This window comes from Sapajus apella, unplaced genomic scaffold (genome assembly GCF_009761245.1).
Source record: "Sapajus apella isolate SASKATOON/1434 unplaced genomic scaffold, GSC_monkey_1.0 scaffold28, whole genome shotgun sequence".
NCBI classification, from domain to species: domain Eukaryota; kingdom Metazoa; phylum Chordata; class Mammalia; order Primates; family Cebidae; genus Sapajus; species Sapajus apella.
Genome location: NW_022436968.1, coordinates 12,214,206 through 12,231,001, shown reverse-complemented (window position 1 = coordinate 12,231,001; position 16,796 = coordinate 12,214,206). Strand labels below are relative to the sequence as shown.

The window sequence follows — 16,796 nt, the reverse complement described above, 5'->3', positions numbered from 1 at the left end:
TATAAATGACCTCACAATAACTCTGCAAGTCCCCTGCATAAAGGAATGGGAAATACTGAGAAAGCAACGGAAAACAGGACAAACAAGCCACATGTCCTGTCAACAACACAATGATATTATTTTGGTACCAAAAGAGGAGCAGTAAGCCTTGTTACGTGCTTTGCAGTAGGGATATTGAAAGCTCTTCCAACTGGTACAGGAATTTAGGACAAATTCCTGTTCTGCATTAGCAAGCAGAAAACCAAATTAAAAAGACAGTAAGAGATTCCAACATACTGAACAAGAGCCACTTTTTTCTTTACTAAACAACAAACTAATTGAAAAGAGATGCAGAGAGAATGCCCACAAGTCTAAACTTGAAATGCATCTCACTTTTGACATATCTACTGAAAGGGGGCAGAACTTACTGGAGGATAGTGTCTCCTTACAAAATAATGCCCTCTACATTTTTGTAGGTCATTTAAACCCAAATGTGTCTGCTGTGTCAAGTGCCAGATGTATAAGATAAACCGCCCAGGGGTGTTTAACTTACCATGTAAATGTTTCCCAAGCCTTCAAACTTGCAGATGGAAAAGGATGTATTATGTTTGGTACAGTTCCCATTCCCCCCACCCACCCATACATCCTTTGAGATTTTTTTGTCCCCCTGTACATTCCCCCACCCCATTCTTTGAAACAGATTTGCCTAGTGCAGTAAGAAGAAACAAAACTTTCTATAATACAGTCATGTACTATGTGATTTTTAAACATGTATCAATTCCACAATCTGAGAGCTATTGACTTAAAAATAAGGCTAAATTACTGCTCTGAGGACCTAATTTGTTCAGTTCTCTTACATATAGATGAATGTAGCTACCTTTGTACATAGGAATTAGTGTTTATTCATTGGGCATCACTGTTTGTTTTCTTACCCATAATTTATTCTCCCCTTCTCACAAACTGCAATTTGTTCAGGGAAGCAATATCCCTAGATTTAAATAGACTACATTTCCTAGGCTGTTTTGCAGCTAAGTAAAAGTTGCTTGATGAGACTCTTGGAAATCCCTTTTACCTCCTCTTTTTCTGCCTGAAATGTAGACGTGATAGTAGAGGTAGAGCAGCCATATTGTGACCTCCAGGTGAGCATAAGTATGGAAGCAATGCCTTTAAAAATGGCAGAAGAGCTGGTCGCGGTGGCTCATGCCTATAATCCCAGCACTTTGGGAGGCTAAGGCAGGCAGATCACCTAAGGTCAGGAGTTTGAGCTCAGCCTGACCAACATGGAGAAACCTGGTCTCTACTAAAAATACAAACTAAGCCAGGTGTAGTGGCACATGCCTGTAATCCCAGCTACTCAGGAGGCTGAGGCAGGAGAATCACTTGAACCCGGGAGGCGGAGGTTGCACTCCAGCCTGGGCAACAAGAGTGAAACTCCTTCTCAGAAAAAAAAGGTACAGCAATAAGCTAGAAGAAGCCTGACAATGTGGAACCACCCTGCCAGGACTGGACTACAGCTAGACTCCTTGTGAAGAGAAATTAGGGCAACTATAGTTAGATCTTTGATACACATACAGGAAATTCATTCCTTAAATAAAATAGACATCAAAGATAAATTCAGCTCTTGGAATATATAAATACATGCATACTAAATTTTAGTATTTCTCATATAGTTGAAGGAAGCTCTTTCATTTTAATGACAGATGGCTGGTTTTCTACTTTTATTTTCTGCGTATTACTTCAAACATAAAGTACAGGCTTACCTTAACTTTTTTACCAAGACGATCCTTCCATTTCTCAGCTATAGAGCCTTCCACCAAGAGTAATCTGTGTTTTTAAAAGAAGCAACCATTTTTGAAAAACTAAAACCTGTTACTGAAAAGTGTAAGTAATCAGTGCCAAGAAAGACTTATATGTTTATTCTTGAATAGGACAGCCAAGATTTAGAACCATAATTATTAACTATTTGTGAGTCACAGGCCCCTTTAAGAAACAAATGAGGTTATGGTCCCTCTCCCCGGAAAAATGCAAACCATAAACTACACACATACACCCATTCCATATATGAAATCAAGGATCCCAACTAAAACTTACCTGTAATCCCCAAGAAGGTGGACAGATTCCAAGGTAAGAATGTGAGGGTAAGATCTCTAGACAGAAGTGCAATAAGAGTAGGATAAGCAAAGCAGTTATTCTGTATCCTTAATGAGTGAATTACCTGGAACGTTCCTCATCTTCATAGCCCATGATGACGTATTCCTCATTAACATTAAGCGGAGGACAGAGGCAGCCAGAGCTGGTGTGGAGGTTGACAGTGTCCCGTGGAATGTTCACCAGAGAAGACTTTAGAATCTCCTTCACCTCCACTACTGCAGTCACATCATGGCACTTCGTCTTTATCTCTTTAACTTTAGCCCGAATGACTGGGATAAAAGACAAGAAAAGCTGATAATAACATGACACATAATAGGTACCCCATTCAAAAAAGCCAAAGTATGCTTCTCTTCAGTTAATTCTTATCCACTTGATATTCAACGAATGGAACAGAAAAGTCAGCCAGATATCCTCGCCTTAGACTGCAGTGTGTGACATACAACAACACATGACCTCCTAATGCTCCACCCTGCTCCCTTTACAATTTGGCTATGCATATATTCGTGTGTATATATGCGTGTGTATGCATGTGCTTTTGAGAAATCCATTTAGAGAATCAAAGATTGAGTCAATAATCGGATACGATTTTGCTCTAAAATTCCATTTTGGATGTGTATATATGCATGCGCAGTTCCAATTGCTGCCAACAGGAATTTAAACTGTGTTAATTTCATGTTATGAAAAGACCTAGTACTTAAATATGCTTTCTTTCCTTCTCGGCATTCCTTTATCAGGTCTATTTTTATTTTTATTGTTTTTTTTAATCATTTTTTAAATCAGGTCTATTAATAGGTTTTCTCAAGTGGTGGGCCTCTTTCGTGTTATAAAATTATCCTGCTCAATAGCGTTTCCACACTGGTTCTGCAGTCTTTTCACCTGCCTTATCTTGGGTTCCTGTTTGGTTATTAGCCCCTTTCTTTCTCTGTGTTCAGTACAGATTGTCTTTTATATTCTCCTTTATGTGGGCTACATTTTCTTCTTTGTTCGGATATCAGGTCCTTTCTTCCTTTGTGTTCAGTGCAGATTATCTTTTATATTCTCCTCTTGGTGGACTACATTTTCTTCTTGAATAAAAATTGTCACCACTAGACCTTATTTCCTCCATCTGCCTTGAAGTCAGACACTCCAACACTCCTTCCCCTCATGTGCTACAGAATACATTATCAAAGGTCAATTGCATCATTCTACCTGTCTCGATGGATATATTGGCACCCAATTTATGTCACAAGAGTCGCTTTACTTCTCAATGTAACAACAAATGGCCTTTGGTTGCAAAGTTAAAGTATTTGACTCAGAATCTAGAAACTATAGTTCTGCTTCTTTTCTGTATGTCTCCCCTTTAAAAGAGCCAAATTGTTTAGATTCCTGCTTCTAGTAAATGAGCTTTTAAAAGAGCAGTTTTAAAACATCAAGAAAGAAGTAAAAAGTCAATTAGTAAAAAGCCAATGGCATTTCTCGCAGTACCCTCATTGCTCCAGTTCAATATCCATGGACATTATATAGAGGAAAACACAGTTTACCCAAATGAATCAATGTTTCAAAAACTTTTTAGACATGTAATTGCAAACCACTTTAATCTGAGTACCTTCCCACATATTTTAGAGGTTTTGGACTATAAAGGATTAGAAGAAAGTAATCTGTGAAAAATATAAAACCAGCTAATCAACCATTCACCCCATTAATGCTCCAATTTCATCACACAAACTTAATATTCTATCAGTACAACACACATGACAGAAATTAAGTTACTAATGAATTCTAAAAACTTCACATTTTAGCCTTCAGAGAATTAGTTGCCTCAAGTATGAGAACTTGTAGCAAACAAAAGGTGTACCCAACTGTCCTCACGTGGTTCAACTGGCAAGTGGAGTCCCTGTCTATTCATGTTCTCCCTATTCTGTATTTAACAAAAGATAAGATTGTCCTTTTTGAAATGCCATTTGGGAGAATCAGATGAGAAATTCTCAACCCCAACTAACAGGCATTTTTGTGTGACCTGGCTTAAGTGTACGTGCTTCATAGCATCCGTCAACTATTAGAGATTAGTGAACTGTGCAAATGTTCTCAAACTAATGATTTATTTACCCAGTGTCTACTATTTTCATTTGAATTTTTTAGCACATGCACCCACTCCAAAATAAATATCTTTCTACAAGACCTACTTTTTCACTCAAGTAATTTTGTTAACACTTAAGGAGTTTCTCACAGAATTAATCCGAATGAAGTAGAAGTTTTGTCTGAATTTCTAATTGCTCCCACCTTGACTTTGTTGTCTCGGTAGACACATGCAGATATAGAAGATGAAAAATACAAATATTTTGCAAGTAAAATAGATTTCCTTTTCAGAATGCTTTCTTCTATTTAATCATTGGAGTGCCTCCCTTTCCCAAAGAAATTGTAAGTAAATCCCAGATAAATGACAATCTTGAAACTATGATCAACTTAGCTATTACTTGGCTACAAAAAAGAAATTATCTGCTCCTTTTCACTAATTATGATACATATCCCATTTTATTTTATGATATTCATTCAGCTATCTTCTCTAAGACCTTCACTTTCCATGACTTGTCTTTCAACTTTTAACAAAAATAACAGCAACAACTATTGCAGCACTAAAGAAGCTCAGATAAAATAAAAGTTGAACATAGGATAAGTGAAATAAATCGTTACATTTCCCTGATATAAAATTTATATGTTTTTATTCTTAGCATTACAGTATTTAAAAGTTTATATAGCATTTTTCAGTCTTAAGAAGCTAATCTCCTAGAAATTAAGGCCTCTTTTTTCCCTAGGATTCTTCACATCAATCTGTAAAGAAATGGGTTCCTAGATAAAGCCGCCAGGCATTTGACTTCGTAGATAAACATAACCTTACAAACCTCTAAGCATCCATCACTGCTAAGAAAAGCTACATTCCTCTTAAGATGAGTGGCAAGCAAAACATAAAATTCCATTGAAGAAAAACTTGGGAAACAAGGTGGATCTGTTTTAAAGAGATTTAACTAAACCAAAAATTTTTGACTTTATATTTTTTAATACACTGCATTTTGAAAGATATTGAAGATAACTCTTACAGTCTTATTCTTTTCTCTCCTTCCAACTCCCAAAAGTATAGAAGAAATAAAACTGCTCTATATATCATATATACTTTTAAATAGTGCACATAAAAGCAATAATAAAACTCTTATTTTAATAAGGTTCACTTTAAAAGTCTGTTTAATCGCTATGTTTACTCATTGACTCAACATCAATAGTTGTATGCAGAGACAGTAACATACCTTTTACTAATACCATAGATATTAGAAAAAATAAAAATGCCTATGGAATACAGTAAATATCAGTTAGTTCCTTATGTTTCAACTGGAAAACTCTGTTAATTGCCATTTCTAAATATAACGACTGTATAAATAAATTTATGACTCTAAAATATATACCAGCATCCAAAAGCACATTGTGAACAATCAAAGAAGGGACAGCTTAGATTCAATAATCATTGATAAAATCAGGATGGTAATATATCTCATAGGGCAGCTGAGAAAATTAAAGATAATGCATAGAAATCACTTAGCATACAGGGCAAAAATGGCAGGCTTTTTAATCCTTCAGTTGTCAGCTACATTTGGATTGGTGGCTCTTCAATTAATATTTAGTTTATTAGAATGTCAGATTTTAAGTCAAGCTAGATACAACACATTTCTTTAGCTGAATATCAACAACTTCTACAAGTGTTGCTTTCCAAATCTATCTGTGTTTTTCATGGGATAGGCTGACTGACAAAACCAAGTTTGAGCTTTTTAACAGTTCCTTATGCATCAAAGTGCTCTTCTGTTCACCCAGTTAAGCACAACTGATGGCCTGTGCAACCCAACTTGAGCTCTAATCCTCCTTCAGCCTCCAGGTAGGGAAGAGTCCCATGTAACTCGATACTTACACTTACCTCTGTGTACTTACGTGCATGGCTCTAGGAGGACAATACTGCCTGGTGTGCTTCAACATCAACCGTGTCTGCTTGGTATGCTTGAACATCAACCATGTGTTAAGCATTTTGCCCATGGGAGACATGTTAATTGGTTGGGGCAGAGGGATTACGCTCCTAAAAGTTGTCTTTTGGTTTTTAAGCCTTATTCTTAAATGGCTCTACTTATTTACATGTGCACATATTCATGGGTGCATCCACACACCTTAACACAGTAGTTTATAAATCAACCATGAAGTTTTCCTTACCATAGTTGTAATTGTTCCTGAAATAGGTCTTCTGTGTAGCTCTAATAGGCTTACATTTACAGCGTTCTGAAAAACACAGTTTAGTTATAAGCATATTTCCAATATTAGCTTTCTTTTGTTTACTCACATTTTTTGCTGAGACTAGATCTCAGTTTGGTGGTGAGAAGGCTCTTGTCAATTCTGTCTGTCTGATCTTTTTCTCCTGGAATTACATTCATGTGTATTCTATCCACATGGCCTCTTATTCAATGTCAGTATGTGCATCGTTTCTATTCTCAACAAACCACCCAAATCTTGAGGAAATGCTGTTCACCCCCATGCATGAGAAGAGCATGACCCCTTAATCCTGAAAGAGGTGTGCTTCATGATTATGGAAATATTTACATCATGAATGCCAACTGGGAGGCAATTTTCTGCCTATGCTCAGGTCGCTGGTTTACCCTGTGGACTATCACCTCATGTTCATAGACTTTTAATAGACGTCACAGCACTCCTCCTAATATTAGTTCCGAGATCTCAAAGCAACTTAAGGAGATAAGCAAGTGTTATTACAACCCAGTGAACTTGGTGAGGTTCTTAAGGGAGGCAGTGAGCCCCTTCTGTAGGGTATAATAGCCACCATTCAACTTAATGGTATTATTGTGCTTGTTGGAGTAAATTATTATCTACATATTTTGAAGAGAGAAATTTCATGTTTTAAAAGTATTTGGTGAGTAGTGACCAAAATGCACATTTTATGTATATATTAGGTTAGTGCAGAAGTAATTGTGGTTTTTGCCATCATAATAATAACAATTCTAATTATCTCAAAGTGTTTTCTCTAAGGATAGATTCACTTGACATCTTGGAGAGTAGATACGTTTTATAGAAGAGCTAGACAGCTGAGATTACATAGCTAAGAAATATACATCATAAGCATGGTAAATTGTCAGGAATTAATGTCAATATAAAAGTAGAAAAAATACACAATTATCTTAAAAATATTTAATTATATGTAAAGATTTCTTTAAATAATGCCCCTGAGAAAGCTTCATTAAAAATCAAATAGTATGTGCTTCTCTTTTGACACAGAAAAAGGAAATAAGAACACATAAATCAGAGAAAGAACATCAACAAAAAAATTTTTGCTTCAAAGGTGTTTTTTGGCTGGACACAAGGGCTCATGCCTGAATCCCAGCACCTAATTTGGGAGGCCAACAGAGTGAGGCGATAGGTGAGGAAAAAAAATTGAGCCCAGGAGTTCAAGACCAGTCTGGGCAATGTGGCAAAAACCCATCTTTACAAAAAAAAGAAAAAAAAAAAAATCAGCTGCTGTGGTGGCGTGTGCCTATAGTTTCAGCTATTTGGGAGGCTGATTTGGGAGGATCACTTGAGCCCTGGAGGTCAAGGCTGCAGTGAGCCAAGATCACGCCATTGCACTTCAGCCTGGGTGACACAGTGAGACCCTGTCTCAAAAAAAAAATTTGTTTTATGTTAACATGGAAAGTAAAAGGCAGAAGCTTTTCTTGACCACTTGTATTTTCTAATGAAAACAAATTTTACTTCCAGTTGAACTTGTCAATAACACACTTTAAAGTAGCAGTCCCAAAATGAGTATCGCCCCTCCTGCCAGAGAAATAAGTATCTCTACTGGGGATGGTAGCAGCAGCAACTGTTGCTCTCACCCATGACAGAAATGAGAATTCCTCAATGATACGCACAGCTCCTTCCCTTGTTCTGCTCATCATTTTTATCACACAATTTCTGTGAAGATCTCAGCCCAATAAACAATGAGTAATATTAGTGCTCATTGCTATTTTGAAAAAAAACGACTCCAAAAATAACTTTATTAGCATACTGATTGTATTCTCATTTAAAAGAGAATGAAAAGTTACCTAGTTTTTGGCTTTTTTACAGTATTTTACTTTGTATTAAAAAGTTATATGTATTTTTAAAGAGATATTCTTGAGATGAGAATATTTCTGTTACTATGGTATTAGATTTATAAATTATCTTCATCCATATATATATAGAATTGTGATTTTTCTACTTAAAAATAGATATCTCGCCGGGCGCGGTGGCTCACGCCTGTAATCCCAGCACTTTGGGAGGCCGAGGCGGGTGGATCACGAGGTCAAGAGATCGAGACCATCCTGGTCAACATGGTGAAACCCCGTCTCTACTAAAAATACAAAAAATTAGCTGGGCATGGTGGCGCGTGCCTGTAATCCCAGCTCCTCAGGAGGCTGAGGCAGGAGAATTGTCTGAACCCAGGAGGCGGAGGTTGCGGTGAGCCGAGATCGCGCCATTGAACTCCAGCCTGGGTAACAAGAGCGAAACTCCGTCTCAAAAAAAAAAAAAAGAAAAAAAAAATAGATATCTCCCAAAAATAATGCATGTAAATAAATTATCTACACATTTGTAATTCTTCAGAAATTTGCTTACAAATAAAAAATTTAGGCAAAAACTATAGCAACTGTCACTGAATTGAGTCTAATTGGATGTTTTTACTTACATATCTTCTTGGAGCATAAACAAATGGATTCCATAAAATTTTCTAGGCAGGGATTTTTAAAAATTATATTATAAAGTGATTTAGTAATATTTCAAGTAGGTATTTACAAAGCTATGCATACACCTACATATACATAGCTAGACTATTACCTAATAGGTAATGAGCTAAGCAAATATTCTTGGAACTAAATTTTGCTCATCTGCAATATAATTCGTATTTCTTCTGGTCTCCAAGGTGACAATGCCATAGTAATTATATGGGACAATGTCTCAATCCCTAACTCTTGCCATAAGCAAATTATCTGTCTAGTTCAAGTAGCTTGATAAAATAACAGAGTAATGAGAATTTGAGTTTTATACCCACAAAGCTCAAATATGAAAGAACCTTGTCTCACTTATTTATGCTTATTCAACCCAAACATTCATATCTTAGGTTATTCATGAAAAGTGTATCTTAGATCAATAGATCTGAAACATTACTCCACATGTAAACTATATTTACACACATCGACACATACATCCTCAAAAGCCCAAAAACTGCGAAATTGTGAAGAATCACAGAGAAATTCATTGCATGCATTAGTTGTCACCCGTTTTTGTTTTTTTTTTTTTTGAGACGGAGTTTCGCTGTTGTTGCCCAGACTGGAGTGCAATGGCACGAGCTCGGCTCACCGCAACCTCCGCCTCCTGGGTTCAAGCAATTCTCCTGCCTCAGCCTCCCGAGTAGCTGGGACTACAGGCACGTGCCACCATGCCCAGCTAATTTTTGTATTTTTAGTAGAGACGGGGTTTCACCTTGTTGACCAGGATGGTCTCGATCTCTTGACCTCGTGATCCACCTGCCTCGGACTCCCAAAGTGCTGGGATTACAGGCGTGAGCCACCGCGCCCAGCCCAGTTGTCACCTGTTTTTAAGCCTGCTACCCTAAATCAGATGTAACAGTTTATTTTTATTACCAATAGTTGATTTCTTGATACTCAGGCTTTTTGGGGGGGGCCTGTAGCATTACTATCAATCATTTCTAGTTTAATTGCTAATAGTCTTCCTCTCCCAACTTCCTAAAGGCACAATCTTTTTAAGTTTTGGCTTTTAGAGTAGAAAAATGAAATCTATTATTTACTGAGCTTTACACAAAAACCATCAGATATTGATTTTTCTTTATTCCACTGTTGAGGAGAAAAGCTTACAAATGAATTAGTCTGTCTTGGTGCTTTATCTGAGGAAAAAAAATATTTTAAAAGTTAAAGGAGTTGGTTTTGACAGAGTAGGCTAAGAAATGACGAGATCTTCAAATATGGGCAGTTTTAACATTAACAATTCATCTACCTCAAAGCCTGGAATTAATACAGCACCTTCAAATGCGGGACACAGTGCAGTGCTGCATCTTGCGAGCAGCCATGGAAAGGACAGGAAACTGTTTTCAGCTCAGTTCTTTCTCATATTCCCTCCACTCCTCTTGCTTGCTGCTTCTAGCTACTCTGTTAATATTAATGATCTCCTACATATCTGCTAATGAACCTGGAGACTGTTTATTATCCTAGTACAAACGTGAGTTTATCACTGTAGTAGAAACCTGAATTTGCAAAGTTAACATGCCCAGTACTTTGCAGAGCTTGGTCTGTAACTCAGGGGAAATGCCCCATGATACACATCGTGCCCTTGCAGTGAACAGCCTTGCTGTCTCACAGTGGCTTCTTATAAAAATAAAAATAGTTCAAAGAAGACAAGAATCTTAACCTTCTTTATTCAAAGATTTGCTCATACAAATATGCTCACTTATTTTTAAAAAACATAAGGATACTACTCATTTTGATATGATTTCAGAAGATCTAAAGAAATCTAAGTACATGATCCAGTTATGAAATATGATACTCACTGGACTGTCCCTATTTAATGCAACCTTGTTTGAGTTCAAGCTTAAGTGTGATAAAACTTTCTAACTATCCCTGACCTTTGTTTGAAATTGAATGCTTTTGGGTCTTATCCAGAGCTGTAAGACTATAATTAACTTCATCAGATCCTCAAACTCCCATAACCTTTCATGTAGCATGACTTTGGAAGACTATGTTTGAGTGGATATTTTTCTATTTTTTCTAGGAAAAAAATATCCTTAGATCTGTGCTCAGGATTTATTGTCAAAAAGCAGGGAGAAGGAGAGAAGAACATATAATCATATTTGTGTTACAATTTCCTTTATAAGTTTTTCAAGACTGACCCTTTATAATCAGATCAGAATTTAAATCATTTTAATTTTTACCAGATGCACTGTATGTCTCATACCCTGGCATTTGACCCCTGAAACACACTCATCCTCTTTTCCTCCATTTTAAAACACACAGGAGCAAAACATAACACATTTTTAAAAATATAAAAAATAAAATGTTATAATTTGAAGATCCATGTCCTTCACCATGACTTCTTTACTGAGATCTAGATCGATATTTCCAACTGCCTGTAAGAGGGGTTTGTGAGGAGTTCCATAATTTTTAACATCTGGTAACATTCATCACACCATGAATTTGTCTTTCTTCTATAGAAATGATAGTAGTGTCCTCTGACTCCACAACTCTGGTATATCTATGCTTCTGTAAACATGAGATGGGAAAGGGAAACAGAACTAACATTTGTTGAGCCCTTTCAGTCACTTATATATAAATTCATTCATTCTGCAAATATTGGGCATCTGCTACATTCCAGGCTCTGTAATAAACATGTAGGACACATAATGGGCTCTATAGACAATCCAGAAGAAGACAAAGACATTGAACAAAAAAAAAATTACACACAAAATAATTTGTCATATGTAATAAATGTTAGGAAATTAAAACACAATGTATATGTATAATAAGAACATATCACTTAATGACCTAAACTAGTATGGCCTCCAATATACTGTGAGAAAATGATATTTAAAGCTTGAAACCTGAAAGGTGAATCATAGTCCTCTAGGCAGGAACTACATCTTTATATATAAGATAACGAATATGAAGTCCATAAAGGAGACTGAGAAGAAGCAGCCAGTGTTGTGGAAAGAAATACAGGAGAGTGTGGAGTTTAAAAACTGTATTCCAAAATAAAAGCAGGGTAGTCCTGTGTCAAATGACCCTCAGAGCTAAAATGAGTTCCGAGAGAAAAGGGTCCAGTAAATTCAACTTGCAAGGTGATGACTGAACCCTGAGCAAAAGAGAGAATAGGACTTTGAAAGGCAGAAGACTTCATCCACTACACAAGAAAAAAAAGGAGAGAAGGGTGCTGATACTGACAAGTTTATAAATGGGTTGGTGGAGTAATGAGGGAGTTCTTTCCAATGGCTTTTACTTTCCAATTGAAGCATGAAGTGAAGTCACCAGCTATGGGGAATGAGGGACTACGAAAAGCAGGATGGGGGCATGTAAGTTAAGAAAGTATAAAGTGGTTATTTCATCAAGTAGAAAGGCAAACTGTAGTGAGTAGGAATGATGGGCAATCTTGATTTTCTATCTGATATTTCTGTCTTGAATTTAAAGTGAAACTAGTCACCTCAGTTGAGTAATTTTCTCAAATAACTGGAGTTGGAATTTGCCAGATGAATATGGCAGAAGAAGAGAAAGCAAAGAAATTGAGAGTATTTTCAAGGGAATGAGAATTGCAATAGACCATGATATCTCATGCAGACAAGGAGGCCAGAGCCTCAGCAGATAGGAGGTGGTAGCTGATGAATAGGTATTCTCAACATGGTTAAAAAAAAAAGGAAGCAGTGATGAAAGTACTGCAACAAGTCATCTCAAATGAAAAGAAGTGGTAAGCAAATAGTGGGATTGTTAGAATTAACATTACAACGCTAGCACCACTGCTAGATGGCAAGGCCCAGAACTGCTCATGGAAGTGAGTGGCTGAGGTAGAATAGACTAGCATATTAGTAAAGTGAAAAGATCAACGCAGTAGGTGGATCATCTGCCTTACCATCACAGCCATCAACAGCAACAGGAATGGTTGCCATTGCGGAGCTTGTTCAGATAGCCCTTAAACATAAGCTGGGCAATATACCACTTGGCCATTCAGGAGGTCAATTCCACTATTCTAGAAACAAGGCGATGGTAAAACATCGCTAGATTCCATCCCGTGGAACACATTCCCTCTTCCCAAAATTGCAAGTCATCAAACGGGCACTTAATGAAAAAATTGACAGGGTCTTATTGTTCCTAGGGCATTAACGAACAAACAGAAACACCAGAACCCTAGAGTTCTGGCATCAATGATGAAAGAAGAAAACAACAACAACTTCTGCAGATTCAGAAATTAACTATATTAAACTAGGAACCATATTAATAAGAGGTTTGAATTTAGAAGTCAAATTGATATTATGTTCATAAGAGGGTGTATTTTTACACACTAAAAAATAAAATGATGCACAGAACTCAAAGTCTCAAAAACACCATGGTATGCCAAAGCAGCCAGTCCTGAGTGTATGCTTCCCTTTACGTGAAGCTGAATATCAACACCAATCTATGGCAATAAAAATCAGAACTGTGCTTGCCTTGTTCTGAGGGCAAGATGGGTGACTGGACACCTGATAATTTAGAGAATTGTTCTTTATCTTGACCTGGATGGTGGTTACATAAGTATATACATTTGTCAAAATTTAAATGCAGCATACACTTAAGATTTGTAGTATTTTACTACAAATAAATTATAGCTTAAGAAAGTTATATTAACATAAAAATAAGATATTTCTTTCATTTTTGTCATAAAATGAAGTGTTTTCTTTACTTAGCAGTCATTCATTATGTATTTAAAACAATATTTATTTCCTAAACCTATATATAGGGCAAAGAATATCATACTAAATTTTATTTTGGATTAGACCAGTATATGGAAAATGTGATGAAGTTGACTGGCGAACCTAGGTGATATAATAAGGCTTTAAAAAGTAAAAGTAACATTTTCTCAACTTAGCTGTGAAAACAAACCTCAAATATTGTAATAAAGGACTCAATTCACAGTAATTTGCACTTAGTAAAAGGAATTGCTTAAGACTGAGAGAACTAACACTATATTAGTAAGAAAAGGAAATGCAGTTTATTCCTTTATATCTTTGGAAAATTTCAAATAAACTGCCTTTCACAAGTTTTCTAGATTCAAGAGTTACTCAGAATATCCAAAATATAGAAAGAGTCAATACAATTATGCCTGTTTTCCCTCATGACTTCTGAAGTGCTGTTTTGTGACAGACTCTAAAGAAATCAATTAACAAACAAAAAAGGGGGCTTCACAGCCTTTAGAAGATCATGTGTCCACTCAATGTCAAGTACATTGAAAAGAGGTGAAAAAAAGGGAGTGCCAGTCACCTATTTGCTCTTTCATTCCATGTCCTTGGCACATAGTGTGCCTGATACCAGTGTCCGTTACATTTTTTATTAATACATAATAGATGTACATATTTTCAGGCACATTGATATTTTCACCTTTCACATAATGTGTAAAGATCAAGTTACAGTAATATCTATTGCCTTAAACATTCCTCTTTATGCTATAAACATGTGAATTAGCCTCTAACAATAAATTATTGTTAACTTTAGTTGCCTTACTGATCTATCAAACACTAGGTCTTCCTTCTAACTAACTGTATATTTGTACTCATTAATCATCCTCTCTTCATTTCCTCCTCCCTGTTACCCTTCCCAGCCTCTTTAACTCAATTAGATTCATTTTTTTTTTTAGCTCCCACATATGAATGAGAACGTGTGATATTTGTCTTTCTGTGCTTGGCTTATTTCATTTAACATAATAACCTCCAGTTCCATGTTGCTTCAAATGACAGAATTTCACTCTTTTTACAGTGGAACAATATGTCATTGTGTATATATACCACACTTTCTTTTTTCATTCATCCACTAATAAGCACTTCAGGTGATTCCACATTTTGGCAATTGTGCTGCACTAAACATTGGAGTCCAGATATTCTTCAATGTATTAATTCCCTTTCTTTTGAATATACACCCAGTAGTGAAACTGCTGGATCATATGGTAGTTCTATTTTTAGTTTTTTGAAGAACTTCCTATTGGTTTCCATATTGGCTGTACTAATTTACATTCCCACCAACAGTGTACTAGAGTTCCCCTTTTTTCCACATCCTCACTAGCATCCATTATTCTATCTTTTTGATAAAAGCCATTCAAACTGGGATGAGAGATCTCATTGTGGTTTTGATTTGCATTTATCTAATTAGTGATGTTAAAAATATTTTCATTTACCTGTTGGGCATTTGTATGTCTTTTGAGAAATGTCTATTCATATATTTTGCCCATTTTTAGTTAGATTATTTGTTGTTTCTTGTTTTGTTTTTGCTACTGAGTTGTCTGAGTTGCTTATATATTCTGGTTATTAAGCTCTTGCCAGATAGTTTGCAAATATTTTCCCTCATTCTACGGATTGTCTCTTCACTTTGTTGATTGTTCCCTTTGATGTGCAGAAGCTTTTTAGCTTGACGATTCATTACATTTCTAATGAATGGTGGGATAGATGGACTAAAACCAAATAAAGTTTCGGTATTAGGGACCTAGAAAAACAATGGTGCCACATACTTAAACGAGAAAGTTTCAAAAGAGAAAGTTTTAATTAAAAGATTGCTTCAAGGCTGGGTGTAGTGGCCCATGCCTGTAATCTGAGCACTTTGGGAGGCTGAGGCAGGTGCATCACTTGAGGTCAGGAGTTCAAGACCAGCCTGGCCAACATGGCAAAAACCCTTCTCTACTAAAATTACAAAAATTAGCCAGGCGTGGTGGTGGGTGCCTGTAATCCCAGCTACTTGAGAGGCTGAGACAGGAGAATTGCTTGAACCCAGGAAGCAGAGGTTGCAGTGAGCTGAGATTGTGCCGCTGCACTATAGCCTGGGCAACAGAGCAAGACTATCTTAAAAATAATTACTTCAGTAATTAAATACATTATTTTTGAAGTACCCAAAGAGTACCCAGGTAGAAGTGTTACTGGAGGGAAACATGGTACTCTGTCTCAGAGAGTGATCAGAACTAGAGTCATAAAATTGATAATTCAGCCTATGTAGTTTGATGGACTCCAATAGGATGAATCCCTATGAGGAGAGAGAAACAGAGGCTAAGCACAGAGCCTCAGTGACTGTCTACAGCTGAGGGACAGGCGGAGAAGAACTAGGACAATTTGGGTAACTGCTCAAGAAGAGGAATGCTTAGGAAAGAGAACTGGTCAAAACTATCAATTGTTGCAAAGTAATGGAAAGAATCCTATAGTTTTAAGCTACTGTGTAATTACAAAAATATTATTTATCTATTCTATTATTTTCCAATAAGGTGTAGAAGCTGCCTCTATAGTCAGTAAACATTTGTGCCCAAGAAAAAAACTGAATTCATTCTCAAAATTGGTAGTAAGCCAAAAGGGAGGAAAGAATTTTAAGAGAAGGAAAGAGAGGGAATGAATGGGTCTATACTACTCAAGCTAAGCATAAATTATGTCAGCAAAAGAGGGAGTGGCCTGGCAGGCCTGGCAGCCGCAGACACCAGGAATCTCCAGTTGCTCAGCAGCAACCAGGCAGCTACCCAGAGGAGCTTCTCTGGAGCACCTTTAGAATAGGGCCAAGAAGAAGTTAGTGAAATCTCTGGAAGAACATCTGACCTACGCTAATGTTTCCCTAATTTAAAGATAAATCAGAAGGGAACTCAGAGATCAATACAATCTGATTTTAAATTAGGAAATGGGCCCCAAGAAATAATTTGGTCACACTTATATATTTAGTGTCAGAATTTACCAACTCTATCTCTGCTCTGGAGACATCTGCGTTTTTCAAGCATAAAAGTTCATAAATTGGTCACCATCACAAAGCAGAAAATGGGGAGAATTTTTTTGGAATGATTTTAATTAAAAAAAAAACCTTGGACCACTTGAATATCTGCCTTAATTTTCTGTGTGCTGATCTGATAGATCAAGTGACTAGGTC

At 36.6% G+C, this 16,796-nt stretch overlaps 1 protein-coding gene across 1 annotated transcript in view; it reads right to left on the bottom strand.

The window, feature by feature from the left end:
• The window catches only part of FRZB (frizzled related protein), a 34,881-nt gene that overhangs the window by 3,086 nt on the left and 14,999 nt on the right, over window positions 1–16,796 (bottom strand). The window contains exons 4-6 of the mRNA XM_032292747.1: window positions 6,355–6,420; window positions 2,195–2,399; window positions 1,740–1,803 (exon numbers count right to left, since the gene is read on the bottom strand). Of these exons, the coding sequence (XP_032148638.1) occupies window positions 1,740–1,803; window positions 2,195–2,399; window positions 6,355–6,420 (335 nt within the window). The remainder of the gene's footprint in view (window positions 1–1,739; window positions 1,804–2,194; window positions 2,400–6,354; window positions 6,421–16,796) is intronic.